Here is a 19,819-nt window from a genome sequence, read left to right as displayed (position 1 = left end):
CGTCACATGATGAGCCATGAACTTAAAAGAAGCCTTGCTTATTATCCTACATCAGAAACAAAAGAGGATTTGAACCTTCTCGTTCCAGATGTTTCACTGATGTAAAGAAGATTCATGATTTTTTTTTTCCTCTTCCCCAAGGCCCCCACAAACGTGTATGGAAGAGAATCCCGAAATGGATTTTTAGGAAACGTTGGAAGTAATATTGGCAATGCAAAATTGTCCCATCATCAACTAGATAATCAGTCCGTGAAGCAAATAGGTCTACTTCAACGTAATTGTGAACAATTGAAGCAGATTTATTCTTGCAGATAAAACGAATAAAGGAGGATTCCACCCCCCCCCCCCCCCCAACAAGCAGGTATCTTGTAAACACCCAATTGCGAGATGACAGTGTTGGTAATGTTGAAGCTGCTCGACTTGCCACTTGGCACTTATCCTCCACTTCTTATTATTCCACTCGCTTCGCCTTCTCTTGGACTTATTACCGTTTGAAACCTCTTGCTTTTCATGTTTAGATTTGTTTATAATCTGAAGAACAAGCTGCCACTTTCGCACAGTTCTTTCGTTCTGGGATTATTATGATAACAGATTGATCTTTGGAGAACCAAGAACATGTGTGCGCAGTGCACTTGACAGGTATTCAGGTGAAACAAGTGGCAATTCTTCAAGCCACCAAACCGCAAGTGCGACAATGCCAGAAACTGGTCAGGCAAGTCGACAGTCGTAGCTCTTACATGATCAACATGGAACCAACTGAATACAGACTGACGCATATCTTTTTCTTGGCCATCGTAATATTGTTCCTAAACTGACTTTTTATCCTGTGTTTTATTGGAAGTAAAAGAATAAACACTATATAGCATTTCCATTTAATCCTTTGTCCGTAGGACACAAGTCGGCGAAATATAACAACACAACAAAAACCACCATACGTGCAAAATCAGGCAGGTATCTAAAACCTTTATTCACTCAATCCTGACAAAATCTTCAGGAGAATATTCATCAAAGCCGTTTTTTGGCCATAAGCCTGAAAACAAAATAAACTGTCACATCCACCTAGTCATCTTTAGTTTTCATGGTATCAGATTCTAGATTTAAGAAGAACATGATATGTGATAGTATTTTTGACAAGTTACCACTAATCTTACTCATGTGATTTCACCAGGACAAACTAAATACGTATACAAAAATACAATGGTCAAAGATGAAGTATTGAAGTGGCATGTGGCAACACACATATTGTGGCACATAAAAAAATGACAAACTAGCACTGATAGTTCTTAGCCTTAATGGTCTTTGATATTTCTTTCGAATAAAATTGTGAAAGAAAATATCTGGACATTAACAAAGAATAGAAACTACTCCATCCTTCAAAAACAACAAAGCTAAATGAAGCATGCAATAGTTTGAATTATTCTAGTTGAGCGAACAGCACGTTCATGTACACATGTTGCACTTGTTGATATGGAAATAGTATTGTCTTCAGGGAGAACAATGAAATAACATTTAAACTAGATCTTGTCCCTAAATTCACACATTCTTATCTTACATGTTAAGTTATTAACCCATAATGTTTACAAGATTGAAAGGAAATGGTAATAGATAAATGAACCTGTTAGGTGTATTTTGCAGCTATCTCACGCATCAGGCTTTCAGGAGCTGCAGAGAAACAGATTGTCAGAAATAGTAACTTATAATAATGAATAACTTTTAATACTAAACATTTGGCATGCAAAGGATTAATGGCAACAGCAAAGTTAGAATAGCATGACACCTTCTATACCACCCGTGAAATGCTCAAATTGACCCATAGCTTGTCTAACAAACATCTCCACACCACTAACAACTTTTACTCCACATTCTCCTGCCTCTCGTAGAAGCCGGGTAACTTTCGGGGCATATACGGCATCAAATACCACATCATAGAAACTCAATGCTTTCTGCAATATAGAGGGAAAATTGATCAAACAAACTGAGGCAGCACATTGGTATACCAAGGTTTATGTGGAAGTTGGAGTAGAGAGGAAAAAGGAACAAGGTTCTTAACTTCTGTGACAGCAATAGCTGCATGTTAAGCAATCTATTCTTCAGATGAGATATCGCACCCACTCCACTACATGCATTTGCATTGTTTTTCCCAAAGGTGCTTTTACTGAAATTTCCTTCAGCTAAATGTAAATGATTTTGAGTTCTTGACCAGATTATCACAAACAGCAGTTTAAGATTGTATTTTGGTTCTACATTCATAAATCGTACATTTAGGGCATGTTAAGTTTCTTGGCTTGCCTAGCCTAGCCTCGCTAATGGAGGAGAGCCAATTTGGCTCTCTCAAAAGCAAGAAAACTCTTGGATGGGCAAGGAGAGACTACATGGATAAATTCCAAATGTGCTTTCAATAGTCCTAACAACTTTTGGACTGCTTTCAATAGAATGATAGATAGATGGTAAAAGTGAAGAAAAATAATCCCAACATTTTTTAGGAGACAGGCAGATAATTGGGTCAGATAGAGCTTTCGTCTTTGGTTCCATACTTCGACTAGGATCAGGTCTTATTATGTTTCTTAGTTCAGAGCATTAGTATCATTTTAGAACATGAACTTATGTTTTGTACAAAGAGTAGAAGAGGAAGAGTAGAATGTGGATAGCACTGCATTGAGAAGATTTCATCCGTAGCGCCACAATCATATGGTAGTCATGTACTCTTTAAAATCAAACACAAGCAAAACTGCACTCAAACTTGCAGTCCTAACTCTTGCTCCAAACAGAAATGTAATTCTAGAATGGAAGTTTATTACTATTCTATTCCTATTATAAGTGTGTGTGTATGGTGGGGGGGGGGGGCTGGGGGGACCTTCGGAATAGGAGTGCCATCCACATTTGGGTACATCCCCAATGATGTTGCATTAGCAAGGATCATCCCTTCTTCAGGCCTGAAAGTTTCCAGGTCTGCTAATCTCAGGGCCTGACCACCAACTGCATTGGCAAGACTTACTGCCTTTTCTGGTGAAAACAAGAAAAATTTCGAATTAATTAATGATCTAAAATACAATTGTCATTCATCTAAATGAACATGTAAATTCAGCATGAACCAACAACGGAAGAAAAATATAATCAATTTAGACAGCAGCAGCGTTTGTTGCAAATGCAGAAGCATTGTATGAATAAATATAACTTCACATAAAATAAAATGATTGTCTTCTTGTAGTGTTTTGAGTTTTGACAACAGCATGCCTGCATAAGAGCATAAGTCATAACACGAGGCCACCGAATCAAGCCAGACCAATTTGTTATTTACTGTGCACATAGTTGTGATTGTCAAACATAATAGTAACATCATCAATGTAAGTGATAAGGCTGAGGGTGAAGGATCCATGTATGCAACAGCAATGCAAGCCATCAATTATGGAAAACCAATAGTAATATGCATCCTAAATCTTACAGTTGAACCTGTGGCCAATTTACAAAATTGAACTTTGACTCGTAAGAAACAGTTGATAAGAAAACAACGTACTTTTGTAGGCTACTAGTACTAGGCACTAGCACAACACAAAGTCAAGAGAATGAGTAGAATAAAACAAAATGTATGATCTTAGGACATTATAGAAAATAATATCTTGACATAACAAAAGAAACAATCTAGACCCTACACTGATCTTCATTTATTATCTCTAGGGTTGAAAACCTCGATGATAGCAATACCAAAAATAAAATGGAAAACTTATCTGCCCATATCAGACGCATTTATTATCATTGGTTTAGGAGCACAATGCATATAGAATCAATAATGTTTCACCAATACAAAGTGCGCCCTTGTTAATTTGGACGTAAGGATGGATCTACAGAATAGCAACTCTGTACTAGTAGAATAACCTCAAACATCATGTATTGAAGAAATAGAGAACTTACCATAGGTCCGGTTTGCCACAACTACCCTTGCACCCTTCTCCTTTGCCCCATAAGCAATTGCCTTACCAGCACCACCAGCACCAACAACAACAACAAGCCTACCAGCCAACGGTGAGATGGCAGCATCCTTTGACCCTGGACCTGTGAAACACAAAGTGTCTGGTATTTTTTCGTGACTCAATAATAACTGTGACGAGAGAACAGGTAGATTGTAAAAACCTCCTATGCCATCCTCAATAGCAGAAATTGCTCCAATGTAATCAGTATTGTACCCCACTAACTTGCCATCTGGTCTTCTAATTATTGTGTTTATCGCTCCAATTGACTGCATATTAACGCATGAAATAGCATGTCAAACAAACAGAGAATGATATGTAACTAATAACATAAGCGCTTAAAGATAGTGTGCTGCATCCAGTTACCTTAGCAACTGGATCATGTTCATCGCAACACTGTACCGCATCCACTTTGAAAGGAAGAGAGCAACTGCATTAAATAAAATCATATCGGGTGACTGAACTCTAGAAATTATGTTTTTGTAAAGATATATCAACAAAAAAGAGTACCCATAAAATGACTTGTGGCAAATCAATTACAGAAAAACAAGGGTTTTTGCTTCCCCAGGGACCAGTAATGTTCTGATTCACCCCCTAAAGTAATGTCTATTTTAGTTCACCCCTTGAGTAATGTCTCTTTTGAGCTATTTTTGCCCAATCGTACTAGTGTTCATTAAGTATATCAGAAAAGTCTGAACTTTAAACAAAATAATAAAAAACAACTGAACAAAACCATACAGCGGAAACACATAGCTAGGTGTTGTCATGCAAACAAATGAGATTTGAGTATTTCAGATTCCAATCAAAAGAGACTTTAGGTTATGGATCCTTCCAATATGATTTCCTGATCTATGGAGTTGTTACTGAAATGCTCAGCCATGTGGTCCTCAAGTCCACTTAAATCTAGTCCATCGGAATAACTGTTTCTCTTCCAAGCAATCTAACAACTCTTCCAAAAAAATTAGTAATATAAAATATTTTGAAAAAAAAAGGATTAGACTTAGTACCTAAATCCCGAAAAGTCTGGAGATGAATATGTCTCAAGAAAACTAGCAAGATTATCTCCCAGAAGTGGAAGATAAACAGCGTTGTATCTGACGGATTGAAGACATTTATTGTGCAAAATTGGACTCTTGCTCTGCTTTACTGGATTGGCTATAAGACCAAGAACCTTTGTGTCAGGTCCTATGTGCCTTATATTATAGATGTCCAGTAATTCGTTAACTGTTGGTTGTCCAGATGCTGATGTCTTTGTAGCATTCAGTATCCCAAATGTAAGATATCCACCAAACTTGGGTGCTAACACCCTTGACATCAAACCTCTTTCACTCATCACCAGTCCAATCATAGGCACCTGTCATTTCTATTGGTCAGTCAAATGGAAATTAATTGAATATGGTATGACATTAAAAACTCTCTTTCTTAAGCATAAAAGTACACAATTCAGACGAAATGTAAAAAAGGCATAATACCTTCAAATTCCCAACATCTAGTTTTTATTTAGTGAGACATAAATGAATAAGCTAGCAAATGACCTCATGTTTAATCATGTGTTTAGTTGTAACCAACAAGTTGGGGAAAGCACGACGGTTTAGTAAGAAAGAGGTATTCATTTGAAGCAATGTCTGAGAACAACGTACATTTAAAATTAGAATTTCAACAAACCTACCTAGCCACAACTGCAGATTCACAACTGAACTTTGAAGTCGGTGCATACAATGAAATAATTGAAATCAACCCACCATACCCATCTTCAAAATACGATTAAGACCTATCATGCAGCACCTGCCCAACTAGAGGACTCTACAAAGCTCAATGCTGGGAAAATTGACAAAATGCAATCCAGTTGATTGGTGCTTCGATGTAATGACACCCCTCTCTCTCTCACTGACATATGGGACCACCTGTGTTAATGACATGTGGGCCAGGATTGCATTTCATCAAAGAGCAATCAACTGGATTGCATTTCTGCAGTTCTCTCATGGAAAACAGTGGCAGGAGCATTTCAACTCACTCTAAGTAACATTGAGCAGCAGCAATGCAACTCAATCTGAGTTGTATGGCAAGGAAACACACAAAAACAGATTATGGGGTACGCTAATTTGGTATAATTGAAATGTACTATAATTCTGACTTGTTCTGAACAAAGCGTAGTAGTACAAGGCAAGTCCGAGTTGTCTACAACAAATATTTTGTTTCCTTTGCACCAAAGGATCCAATTTTAATTTATTTGAGATCCAAGTTGAGCAGCACATATAGAAATGGAGTTCAAGCACTAAACTACACATCAACATTTATGAGCAAGGGCCAACTTTGGTATTCCAGATTGCACCCACCCATACTAGGAAGACTCCAACAACGCTAAATATTAAATCAAGCAAAGAAAAGAAAGGGGTAATCCCATATTCAATTAGTTTTTCCACCTTGAAATAGGAGACATGAAAGAAAAACTTCTTAGCAAAGTTTGAGTTTGAGTTACAAGAGAATTAGAGAAAAGCGAAGTTTGTGCTACTATTAATGTGAACAGTAAACAAATTGCTACATTACTCCGCCTGCTAAATGTGAACATAGATTGGAATTATTTGTTAGTAATTGTTGAGTCCTAGTGTTAGAGCTAGCTGCCTGTATGTGCTATACAAACAGATGCTATGAACCATATTCTGTATCCAGGAAATTACGTTTGCAGAATGCAGATTCGAGTTATAGAAAATAGGAGTCTACTTGATTGCTTGTTTTAGTACTTATGGTTCTTGTTCAATTATTCAGATTTCAACAAAACTTCAATTTTAAGTGCGCTCATCATTTCTCGACAATTGGTTTGCAAGGCTTAGAGCTGTGGTTAATCAATTATTCAGGCTTACTACCTCTTTCAAATATCCCTAGCTAGTTTACATTGGTTCTATAGAAACTCTACTGATGCCACAACTGGGCCAGTGTTGCATCAACTTGTAACAAGTTGATCGACCTCAGTTGTAGCAGTAAGAATGTACACGATGAATACGCAGATGCAGAACACTACACAAGTTAACAGGAGGAAAAAGTGAAACACTCTTGGGTCTTGAAAACACTTACTTGGCAGTGTACCATCACTTGGAACATCCGTGACACATCAACAATGTCCTTAGCAGTTGTTGCAACTTTCACTATGTCAGCTCCAACAGCTTGTATTCTAGCCACAAGATTTGCAAGCTCCTCACTGGATGGAGTATATTCATAATTATGTGAAGAAACAATAAGTTGACACTTCTCTGGCTTATTACCAGACATGAAGCTGATAAATTTGTCAGCGACCTGCAAACAAATAAGTTTGTTACAATAGTAGTTATATGATTATCTACCGCTATGGAAACAGTGAAAAAAATTAGGCACAACATTCACAAATTGAGCTACTTAATTGAGAATTGGAGAGTGAAATGCTTAGTGCAAATTACTCCTAACCTTGAACTTAAATGAACGTGCCATTCACTATGATCTAATTTTCTTAATAAAATCCTGATTTCGGAGAGACCTTGTTAAATGTAAATAGAAAACACAATGCCAATAAATTGTCTACATGAATTTAAAGGTAGTATAGCATTGATTGTTTCCAGACAACTGATACATATACAACTATTGACAAAACAAAATACTACTAGCAACACCCAGGCATCATCATTACAAACATAGAAAAAGTAGAAAACCTTTAATTTCTTTCTTAATGTGAAAATTACGTCCTCACCATCCCGTACACAATCCCTGTCCTTCTCACAATGATAATCAGTATTTGTGGCAGAACCTCAACAAGTTTCAACAAATCACGTATATGTGCCAAAGAGTTTCAACCTCAACAGTGTTTGGACATCCCTGTCCCCAACCATGTCTCTTTGCCTCTCTTTTTTTTTTCTGTCACACGACTCCTCTTTTACTCTACTAGTTTTCCCTCATTGAGACCGGCAAGCTCATATCCACTGCCCCAACACCCACCCTGTACCACCTCCCACCGCATCAGCCAGCACCTCATAGCTGCCCCCCGATACTACTGCTTCCACTGCCACCAATTGTGGTCGGTGCCATCCTCACCACCTCTTCACAGCATGTTGCCAACTACCCCCAGCATTCCAATACCCTCGCTGGATCTATAGTTGGTAGTTTGGTGAACTCTGAACTCTAACCCTACCTCACCATCGCCGAGAAGAAGAGTTCCTTATCTGTTATGTGCGAGGTTACTGTTCCTGCACATAACATTATCACTTGACATCGAAGGAGGTAAGGTGTTCACTCATTTCTTAAAATGTGAATGTTCATAGTATAGCATTTACCATTCCATACTGGATTAGCTGTTAACACGAGTATTGTTTCCTATTTTTCCAGTTGTCCTCACTAAATATTATCTGAAGTTACCTTCTAACAATTCTTACTCTGACCAAGACCAAATTGCAGCTATAATACTAGACACAACTAAAGCATATTGCCATATTCGAGACAACTGAAAATGGATTTAAAGCAAATGAAATGGTTTATCAGCTAGGGAAATGTATTCTAATGTACAGACAAGTGTGTATTTGATGCTCCTCTGGTGAGCACCCCACTTTTGAGTTCTGATAGTGCATGATGTACTATTCCAAAAATGACAAAAATAATCTTGGATCTAGTGCATGTAATGTTGTGCCCACTTAGCATAGTTTCAAGGTCCAATTCGTCCACACAGGGCAAACAACATAACAGATTTGGTTTGTTAAAACAAAACGAACCTTCAATTCAATATCAACATAGTCTACACCTAGTTCCATTGCTAAACGTAGTGCTTCAAATCTTGCAGTATCATCACCTTCATATTGGCCTCCTTCCCAGTTAGGTCTGCAAACAAACAAACAGATGACGACATCATTTATACAAGGTACAGTGGTGTACATTGATATACAGAAATTATATAAAATACAACCAACTACTACAAAGAACTGAAATGTTTTGCCAGACTTCAAAAAATAGATACTTTCCTTGACATAACACGCAACAAATCCTTTTGAGCGCACAAATTCAACAGATAAATATAAGAAATGAGTGATGCATACAAATCAAAGAACATTTCCTGTTAGGATCACTTTTTTACTCATACTAGGATGACTGTATAACCAGTTTCATTTATGTAAGTGTAGAAACATTAATCAAGGCCACGGATCTTCTAATTGACCAAACATTTCAATCAAAGGCCACTCTTGTCATAAAAGGCTATAAACGTAATGATCCTCAGATCTGATGGGGGCCATGACAGAGAAAGAACTGGTTTTTTAAAACTGGGAGGTTACCAACTGGTTCCTGGTCCAGCGTTCAAAAATTTCCATTTTCCTACAAGGCGATGAGGGTTATCAACAACGAGATCTGCAGGGAAATAGAAGACATAACAAGGCTCATATTTGAGTTCAAGGAGAAGCTGATACCACTTCCAGCACTACCGGCTTCCTCTCCCGGTGATGCTGCCCTTAGTTGCCCCATTTGTGCTTTCGCCAATGAAGAAGGTAAAAGTTATTTCACAGCTGCCTTTGCAACTCCATCAGCCGACACCATGCCATCAGTGTTGTGGAGTGCAGTGGCTGCCATGTGGGGGATATCGACGTCGTGTTTTGCCATCACAATGTGTTTCCGTTGTGGGAAGGTTATCATTGATGCCTTGAGGTGGTTGCTTATGTCGGCAGCGACCTCCTCAACAGCATTAACGGCTTCTTTTCTTATCCATCATTTCAATCTACCATCGTCAATGACCAGGTAGGCTTCTCTTACGCAACACAGTGCCATCTACACACCTTGAAGCCATCATCAGGACACCAAGGGCTTCACCTATGGCTGCTACCTAATATGAGTGTAATGTTATGGCCGATGGTACTACAACCGTACTGTTCATGCATGGCAATGAATAGGAAGATAGGAAGATAGGAAGGCTTCATCTTGCCCCAACAAGAATATCAATCTCCCTGAAATAATTAATTAATTTTCTAGGGCAGTTAGATATGTTATGATTTAAATTGATTCTTTGAAATAAGTATGGACCCCGCAACAACTAAATGCCAATTGATTAGCAAGCCATGCTGTCCAAGTTAGCCTTTTAATTTAGGAAATTTTAGGTTTATGCCATCGTGTCAATTGCGGTTTTGACATTTGCCATTGCTTTTGTAATATTTAAGCTTGTGCCACTGGTTATAAAATTTGTTTGGTTTATGCTACTCTGATAAAACAGAGCCCAAACTCTGCTTGGTCGAGCCGTTTGACTATGCCAAATGACTCTGCCCTCTCTTTTCTTTGTTCTCTCTGTTCTCACACCTCTCGTCTCTTTCTCTCTCCCGCTGTCGGGACTCACCCTCGCCTCAGAGGACACACCGTCCCCGCGATCGGCTCGCCCTCCGGCTCATGCCGCCACTCCTCTCCCCGACCACTTCAGCTGTAGCGAGCCCTAGTGTGGTGGCGGCCTGGACACCGCTGCCACCCCATGCCTCTCCTGGCCACACACCTGCACGCCTGCATCACCGGCAGCCCTCCTCTCCTGGTCGAAGTCGTAACTCCGCTTCAACCACGAGCATTTCCACCGGTGCCCACTGCCCCCTCCCGTATTGCTCTACACCAACCTCCCGGAGCTCTCAACCGGCAGGGTAGCCCCGCATGGCCACCACTCGCAGCTGGCCACCGGAGGCGAGGTGCTCTCCTTCGCCAGAGAGGGCGACCTGGGCCAACACAACCCCTCTTGATCCTTGGCTGAATTGCGCCAATTGAGCTCAATATCTATGCAAGGCAATGGAACCCGATTACAACGCCACGGAATTTTTTGCATCAAGTTCTCTTCAAATCCAAGTGATTTCACTTGTTGAGGCACGGGGAGTCAGGTGCTTGTAGTTGAACTCGTCCACTGCCGGCGCAGAGAAGAAGATCCGAAGGCCGAGGTCGCAGCACAGATCTAAACGGTGCCATGGTGAGCCCCTCGGCCTTCTCCTCGAGAGTGGCACCATGGAGAGCTCGCGGATGGCACCAAGGCGGGCCAGTGATGCTCAGTTTCACCACTGAGGTGATGAACGGAGAGAGACAGAGTAGGATTGGGAAGAAAGAGAGGTGGGATGGAGAGATTGGGGACATTATGGAGATTTTGGAATAAGCTAGACTGCCGCATCAGCGAAATAGTCATGGAGACGAATGGAGCCAAGTGGCAGTAGCATACAACAAACAAGTTTTGAAATAGTACAAATCTAAAGTTTCCTATAATTTCTGATAACAATAATCAAGCAAAACTGAAGGGAATGGACTCCTAAATGATAATAAAAGATCAGAAATCATGTATTCGGTGCATTCCTAATATGAAATAATAAATAACAAGAAAATAGCTCTAGAAAAAACATGTAAAAGTGGGCAAACTACAATAATTCCAAAAAAAGAAGTGAGACAGTAAGATAATGGGAATAGCAAGATTAGCTCTAGCAGAAAGCAAAAACCACTGCCCATGCATGAATATTGTTTGCCAATTGTATTAAAGTTTTGACACTTGCTTAGCATTTTAAAAGTGGTTATTGAATGCATAGAAACTACAATAACCCAAGCAAAAGAATAAGGCAAAGTGTTTTGGACATGATGACAATCATGTTGAAGTAACTAATTGACTGTATTAATATTCCTCTCCGGATGGAATAAAGCTGTTGGAGGCTTGTTTTAGGTACAGATGGACGTGTTTTGCTGACACATCAGGGTTGAAGATTCCTAGTCCTTACATTACTATGAGCAATGGGTGGAGGCTAGTTGCTATCTTACAGGGAGAAAAAGCAATCTGGATTCCGTAATATCTGTAAAAGTGTGCCATAAGTCACGCATTGGTGTACACGACTTCCTTCATCTGACCTTAATATGGCTTTAGTTTTCAACTCATGGTCATGTAGTATACTGCCACGTGCCTCTTTGGACCTGACATTTTTGTTTAATATGGTGGGCATTGAACAGCTATTCTTCAAAATTATCATGTGAATGTTGTAACACTGGTTCAACATGTGGAGTATTGGCCATCATACGCCATTCGTGAGATACCATTGTTCAAAAAATCGGTGATCGGTAGCTACTCGGCCGGCCAGAGAATAGGGATTAATCAGTTAATCAGGAATTAACTGAATTAATCGGTCGACCATTAATCGGTTGTTATAAAGTACTTATGTAAACATGTATACAATGCTAAGAACTAACTAGGACAGCAAGGTGTTACCTTGATGGCTTGATATTGTAGTTTTGATGACGAATGCTTGATACCAAACAAAAATAATATATATTGCAGTCAGAATTATATAATTATACAAGAGTAATCCTAATCAGAACATGTATATCAAACAAAAAAAGGAAAAAAATACAGATGGGCTATATAGACCCAGTTGGTTAGCCCATTTGCAAACAAAACCTCCAAGCCCACTAAACCAGCCCACTACTTGCCCTATCTCCTCTTCTTTGCCCTTTGCCCCTCTACGAGGGGCCACTCCTTTACAGCCGCCACCGACTCCACGACCTGCAACGAGCGACGATGGCAACCAAGATGGTGACTTGCGGCTCCACGACTTGCGGCGATGGCGGAGGAGCCCTTCCCATTCTCTGCAGTGGTTGCAGCCTCGACTCCCTCATCTCCCGTTAGCGGGCAGCCTCGACTCCCTCGGGTTAGTTCGATCCTCCCTTCCCCTCCTCTCCAGGTGGTGTCTCGGGGGTGTCCCGGCGTCGATCCCGACCCTTGATCAGGACTGCTCCTGGGCTTAAGGAGGGGCGGACGTTACTGGAGGCTGCAACGAGTCATTTTGAGGGAGGGGATTAATCGGTGGTCAACCCGATTAATCGGGTTGTCAGACCGATTAATTGGTCGGCCAATTTTAGAGCCGATTACACCCTAATCTACTCGTTGCCCTGCCGATCAACGATTACTCGACCGATTAATCGGTTGATCGGCCGATTTTTTCATCACTGTGAGATACAAATGCTTAGTAGAGATTTTAATACTTCTTATTTATTTACATTTTGTTCGCTAGACTGTGAATTCAACTGCTCTTCTGTGTGTTAAACAAGCATCAACTAGACAATGGTGCACCCAACCAGGCACCAAACTTTCTTTGTAATTGTCTACTCCGGGATAGTAACCCTGCTTCTAAGTGATGGAATCTAAGCATCTGCCCCCGAAAGGCAACAAGAACCCAAACAAGGCCAAAAGTGCAAATTAGCGGCTAAATGGGGTCAACTATCTTCAACAGGAACTGTCATCTTGACCAGCATTTTGTCAATGAACTAGGTCATGCTGTTGCGCCATGCAGTCTTCTCTGATGGTGGGTGTATTGCTCGGGCCTTCGTGCTCCACTTCTTTGTGCTACTGGATGTTCTCCTGAAGGTGCTTGGTCCGGCCGATCCGTCGAGCCTCTGGGTTCACTGGGTTGCGCCGTGGTAGGGGGATTTACGGGCGAAAGCCCTATTAGGCATCATTGCCGACGACGGTGGCGCATGCGAGCGTCATTTCCTCCTGGAGGTATCGTGCCAAAGTTCCCCTCTGGGTTCTCTCTGGATGAAAACCCTGTTCGACTTCACGGACGAGCGAAAGCGGTTCCTTTGTCGCTTCCTTCCTAAAGGTGTTGTTTTAAAGAGTCCCACTGTTCCATGTCATTACATCTAGCAGCACCCCATTGCAAGACACACTCCATTCTCCTGTTCAACTGGTCTTCCCACAATCTCCGACGCTTCACGTCAGTGACTGTGCTCCGATGTCCCAAGACCCCGTCTGTGTGCTTCATTTGGCATGGAGACGCCATGCTAGTTGGTTGTCAAGCGTGGGAGCAGGGCTCTGTCTGTTAGGGTTCTGGTCAAGGTACGAGCTGGGCAGGGTTGCTTGTGGGATGTTGTTGCTTGGTGTGGGTGCCGCTGGTTGCTTAGATGTACCGCTTGGCCCGATTTTATGTCGTTCTGTTGTTGTGTGTGTCGGGTTGTTTGTTGCTTTGTCGGATCTTTGTTGTCCGATTTCTTAGGGGCTTAGGGTTTTTTTCTTTCTTTCTGTGTTTACGTGCAAGCAAGGCTCCGCGGGCTGTAATGTTATGATTGTTAAGATTTTCGGGTCCGATTTCCCTTATAAACTATCATTTTTCTTCTTAATGCAATGACACGCAACTCTCCTGCGTGTTCCCAAAAAAAACTATCTTCAGCATCCTCAAGGATATACATACCAGCAAATATTAATGAGTAAAGGGGCTCATTTGCAAAAGATCCACTTGCAAAGGGGCATTTGTAATCATCCCACCGTTCCATTTGATCCGGCGCAACAGTTTGCCAGACAAGCTAATCCAAGAGGATGACAATGACGAAAAAAATGCAATTGACTAAATGACTTGATGATGACGCAGAACGGCACAAAGGAAGCATGAACCGTGCAGAGCCGAAAAGCTCGAATCTCGCGAGCATGAGCACGCCCAGATGGATCCCCACACGAACCGAACCGAACTGCGAATATCCCAAAGGGGCTGCGGAATCTATGAAACGAACCGAACCGGAGCTCGGATGCCATGTTGGAATGCTGGGGGAGAAAGTGGGCAAGAGAGGGGACCGAACCGGTAGGTGACGAGTGCCGGGAGAGGGCACCCGCGGAGCAAGCGCGGGAGGTGCTCGCGCGGGCGGAACCCCTCGATGAAGTCGAGCCGGATCTCGACGAGGTCGCCGCCGGCGGCCGCGGCCGCCGCGGCGTCGGCCTGCATCTCCTCCACCGTCCGCCCCACCAGTGGCACGCACAGCAGCGTCATCTCCGCCTCCTCCTCTTCCTGCTCCCGCTCGGCTGTCTCGCTTGCTCGCGCTGCGGATGCGGGCAATCGGCAATGGCCGCGGCGGGGGTGGGGTTGGTGGTTTGGTCCGGTCCGGTCTGGCGGCCGTAGTCGCAAGTGGGAGGCGTGGTGGGTGGGGATGTGAAGACTGTAGAGGGGGGAGGGTGGCGTGGGTTGGTGGCTGGGGTCCGGGGGTTTGGGTTGGTGTAAAGTTGAATTTTGCCGTTGCGGGGGAAGCGGCCGACGGCCGGCATCGTCGGTCGCGAATTCTACGATAGTTCAAGATAAAATTTCAAACTTCAAACACCACTTCTGTAAAAAGAAAAAAAAAGACAAATTATGTTAAGAGTGAAGTGATCTGAATTTTGTAGTTCAAGATAAAATGAACCAAAAATAGTTTAAGGGTTATTCGTACAACCTAAAAACTTTGGTGTAGTGAATCGACTTTTTTCATGACCACACCGGCCGACCACCGACCACCCTGGCCTCCTCCACACGCTCATCTGACGACCGACGATCGACGACCGCCGACCACCACAGGTCAGCTTAAAATCGTGTTGTTCTCTTCGCCTCGGTGCGCAACCCCTCCACCTTGGAATGGGGAACAGGGTCCCTGGTGGAGGCATTGGGGAGGGGGAGCAGCGGCTATGGCGTTGGAGTGCGTGGCAGTGAGTCGACATGCGTTGCTCTATCAGTAACACATTGCTACTAGTGTCTTTTTTACCGAGTCTTGATTCTTCAAGTAACTAGTGGTCGAGCTGCCGGCTCAAGGATAAATCCCCTGATCCATTTTATTACTTCTGGAAGAGCTGCGTAAAGTGTATCTTCCTGTGGCCAAATGTTGCTTGTATGCCATCACATGTTGTAAACATGCCTGAAAAGTGGGAACCTGGTTTCAATAAAATTGACAAATAGTTGAAGTGGATGCATTACATTCAATGAAATTATTGATGGTGCGTTTTGCATTTGCACTTGTGATGTCCATGCATTGATGAATGGTAATCTTTTGTTTCTGATGTCAATACAGCTCTCTCCTAGCTGGACAACTATTACAAGCTAGCAGCACAAACCACACCAATGTATAGTAGCAGAAACCCGGGCTGAAACTATTTGTGTTCTTCACACAGAAATACCTTTGTGTTTTTAGCATTCCATTAGCCTAGGTTCAGTTTTCTATTTTATGGACCATTTGGAACCATTATGTTACTGTTATGTTTGAGCTTGAGCCAGCCAATGAACATATGGTAGATTGGGTGAAATTTTTAGTGGTATGGAATGAAATTCCATAACCCACAAAATAGGGGTACAATAGGCTTTTCATATGGCCAAACGAAGCATAAACGGACGTCATGCAACTGCAATGGTATGAAGTGAAGAATCTGGCATTTCGGTGTTATAGGGACGTTGCAGTTGTCTGGGATGGACACGACTTCTTCTAACGTTAGAATACCATAGGAAGAAACCTGGGACCAGTGCATGTCGTAAAAGACGCACATATAACATGCTAACATGAACTACTTACGTCAATGCCTAGTCATTTTTGAAATTAGCCTTGATTCCTTTTCTTTCCTCTATTGAGAACATGATACACTACACTTGATTTCCATGGGATAGAAGAAGACTGTCACCCCTAAGAAACCAAAAGCACAAAGGATGCTAGCACTAGAGGGCCCCCCGGCATAAGATAGAACGGATAAGAGCTCAAGCCCACACCCGACGTCCTCCTCCAGCAGTAGCGAAAGCTAGTATCACAACCCGAGCTCTGACCCATCACCGAATCGGGAGAGCCGATGTCAGGCAAGTGACGAAGAATACATTTTATACTTGTTGAATGGAGAAATATTCTTTGTTTATGTCAACTCCCTTTTTTTCTCTCTAGATGGTGGCAGTGCAGTCTCCAAGCCAGATAGCTGGTAGTGTTGCACGAGCCCGAAAGCCAAGGACACAAACACAGTGGCCGATGGACAAGGTTACCGTCCTGGGAATCGATGTTGGTGGGCTGCCTATGGATGAAAAGACCCTGAATAGATTTCAGAGGGTCGCAGAACTCATTGCTCGGGAGAGGGTGCCGATAACGACTAAGTTCCATGACCTCAGTGACGAAGCGAAGAGGGACTTGTTCAAGAATGTCGTCATGGAGTATCTGGAGTACCCTAAAAACATAAGCGAGCTTCAAAAGAACACTGAAGCTTTAAGAGCAAGCTTGTGAATTAGTACTTAGCAAAAAGGGTGGCACCCTTCGAGAGCTACAAACACTTGAAACCGGAAGATTGGGATGCTTTTGTGCAGATGAAGAGCTCAGAGCAGTTCAAGAAGGAGAGTAAGAAGAAGAAGTAGCTTCGGGCTAAGAACAAACATAACCACAGGACCGGTGTAGCTGGGTATGCTAGAAAAGGGCGAAATGGTAGGTAGAAGACGAGAAATTAGCTAGAGAAGGCCGCGAGAATCATTGGAATCAATTCCTAGGATGATCGCGGTCATATTTGTGTGCAAGGGGTGAGCTGTCCGAAAGCGGGGAAATCACATTCAGAAACAGCGAAACACAGGCAGTCGCAGAAAAAGTCAAAGAAAATGCAACCGAAGCCAGCCAAGATTCTTTCACCGAGGTCAGGGAACGTGATGTTCTCACAACGGCGTTGGAAAACCTAGAGCACCTAGGTCAAGTGTGAGGTGTATCAAGTTCCCAGGGCTGGAAATACGGTTTTCCCGAAGACATAGGGATGTACAAGAAGAGGAAGAGGTTGGGTGCAGTGGACATGAATGCATTGACACGGGACATCACCCAGAAAGTTTACTCAAGCATCATGGGGCAGCTTGCAGCAAAGGGAATAGAGATTTCCATGCCACAGGATTTTAGCCCCAGAGCTGTAAGGAAGAGTAGCTGTGCATCTCAGTCTGGACGAGCTCCAAGTGCACAGCCGCTGCACCGCTCACTTCTAGAGAACTGCCTTCTCCTCCTCTAGAGAAGCCAGCTTTACCGTATTCTTCTCCGCATCCGGCAGCCTCGCTTCGAGACCTTATACCGTCTCCCCCAGAGAGCCCAAAAAAGAAGAAGGAAAAGGAGGTCGAGAAGAAAGACTCTAAGAAGCCCATGTCAGAGATGTCGAAGGCCGTTGTACCGGTGAAGTCGAAGGCAATTGTACCAGTGAAGCAATCCATGGATATTGCACCAGTGTGGACTCAGGCCAACACGAAATTCAAATATGGGAAGCCTTTGATGATGGTAGATAAGCTAGCAAGGGTGGGAAAAGCATGTGTCGACCTACATAATTACTACGTACAGTCTTGTAGAGACAATAATGCTCAATCCATAGTCGTACAGTACAAATGACGACACTTCTTAAGTGATCAAGATGGATACTTCATTGTGGGTTTCAATGATTTATACGACCTCTTCAACCTTGATGGCCTGGACGTATCATTATTACGGGTCTTCACATTGTAAGTCCCTTGATACTGGATATTCATTAATTAATACCATTAAGTTTTGAATCTAATTGTGTTCTTATCTGTAGACACTTGATGAAAGAAATGAAGAACAAGGATCCCGCCGCATTTCTTAACCCTGAGGCCATTACAATATCGGTCATCCAACTTCACCTCGACTACGCTGTGAATCATGTGGCCTGGGCAATGCAACAATACTCAAAAGTGAAGTACCTGATGGGCGCCTACAACACCGGTGGCCATTAGATCTTACTTAACATTTGCCTCGAGTGGGACTTTGTGTTCTAGGTTGACTCATCAAGACCAATATCTGTAAAAGGCAAACTTAGATCGCGTGATTACACCGTTGTAAAATAACTCCTCGACACGTAAGTTCTGCCTGTCTTAGTTCACATATTAAACTTTTCTAACATTCAAAGGCTCCATAATTAATCCCTCTTTATACAGGACTTTTGACAAGTACCTTCGAGCTCAACCTGACTACGACGCGAAAGCCGGCCACAGGCTGACACACAAGAACGGGTACGCGGTAAGTGCTACCAAACAGATTACCAGATATTCTATGTTGCTGTTTTTTCCTTTAAATCTAACAGTAAAGTTTCTTTTCAGCAGTGCCACCAACAACCACCGGGCAACACCTATGAATTTTATGCTGTATGGAACATGCTCCTCACGCTCCGAGCAAAGAATATCAAATCCCCCGATGTAAGTTCAATACAAGATTGTTCATAACTAATTTCGGTAATTAGTTTAGTTCTATGATAACATGACGTTGGTTACGTGTTAAATTATGTAGAAATACAAGTGTATGTTTCTCGACGCGGGTGCACTCCTGGATATTCGACGACGGATTGCTGAGTTCATCGTGTCTGAAGTTGTCAACCCATGGGGTGAGTTCCACTATAGAAGCCCTAGGTTGTGAAGTCTTATGTAATTATGAGTTGATCGGAACTTTGTAACATTTGTGATTCTGTAATGAATTCATTTGAACTTTGTAATATTTGAAATTATGTGATGAAGCAAATTCTTATACAGGTGTGTTTGTCGATATGTATTTGGATGCGTTGCTATTGTTTGCAGGGAGAAGACGGCTGCCAAATCCTAGCTACGTTCCAGGATGCAGCTAGAAAACAGCTCAATCCTACGGGGCAAGAGAAACATAAGTGACAGGTAAACTTCCTACCCGTCACTTCTGTTATTTATAAGTGACAGGTAACTAGGTTACCCGTCACCTATATATTTCTCCCCAGCACATGGGTGCAAGCCATAAGTGATGGGTAACCTAGTTACCCGTCACTTATTATATGATATAAGTGACTGGTTAAGAGGTCACCCGTCACCTATAAGTTTCTTCCCAGCACATGGGAGACGTTCATAGGTGACGAGTAGCAGTGATTACCCATCACCTTTGTTCATCATTGCTAATGGATCTGTACCTATCACCAATGACTAATCATTAGTGACGCGTTCGGGGTGACGGATATGGTACCCGTCACCCATGAATGTCATCACCCGTCACCCATGTCTGTTTTTCACGTAGTGTCCCTTGTCGCTTGTCTTCGGGGTACCGTCCTGGGGAGGACGTCCATGCTGCCCACGAAGGGGGAAATCATGATGTTCATCTCCTACTTCTTG

At 42.5% G+C, this 19,819-nt stretch overlaps 1 protein-coding gene across 1 annotated transcript; it reads right to left on the bottom strand.

Moving 5' to 3' along the window:
• Nucleotides 1–642: 642 nt before the first annotated feature.
• LOC133912273 (bifunctional 3-dehydroquinate dehydratase/shikimate dehydrogenase, chloroplastic-like) lies at nucleotides 643–14,911 on the bottom strand. The gene is made up of 11 exons (XM_062354934.1): nucleotides 14,532–14,911; nucleotides 8,696–8,801; nucleotides 7,038–7,256; nucleotides 4,973–5,319; nucleotides 4,332–4,395; nucleotides 4,129–4,234; nucleotides 3,910–4,050; nucleotides 2,855–3,003; nucleotides 1,778–1,943; nucleotides 1,616–1,662; nucleotides 643–1,030 (listed from the first exon to the last, which is right to left on the bottom strand). The coding sequence occupies exons 1-10, from the start codon at nucleotides 14,717–14,719 to the stop codon at nucleotides 1,619–1,621; spliced, it is 1,530 nt and encodes a 509-aa protein (XP_062210918.1). The 5' UTR covers nucleotides 14,720–14,911; the 3' UTR covers nucleotides 643–1,030; nucleotides 1,616–1,618.
• Between the last annotated feature and the right edge of the window lie 4,908 nt (nucleotides 14,912–19,819).

Source organism: Phragmites australis, chromosome 1 (assembly GCF_958298935.1).
Source record: "Phragmites australis chromosome 1, lpPhrAust1.1, whole genome shotgun sequence".
NCBI lineage: Eukaryota > Viridiplantae > Streptophyta > Magnoliopsida > Poales > Poaceae > Phragmites > Phragmites australis.
This window is presented reverse-complemented; position numbering and strand designations above follow the sequence as displayed.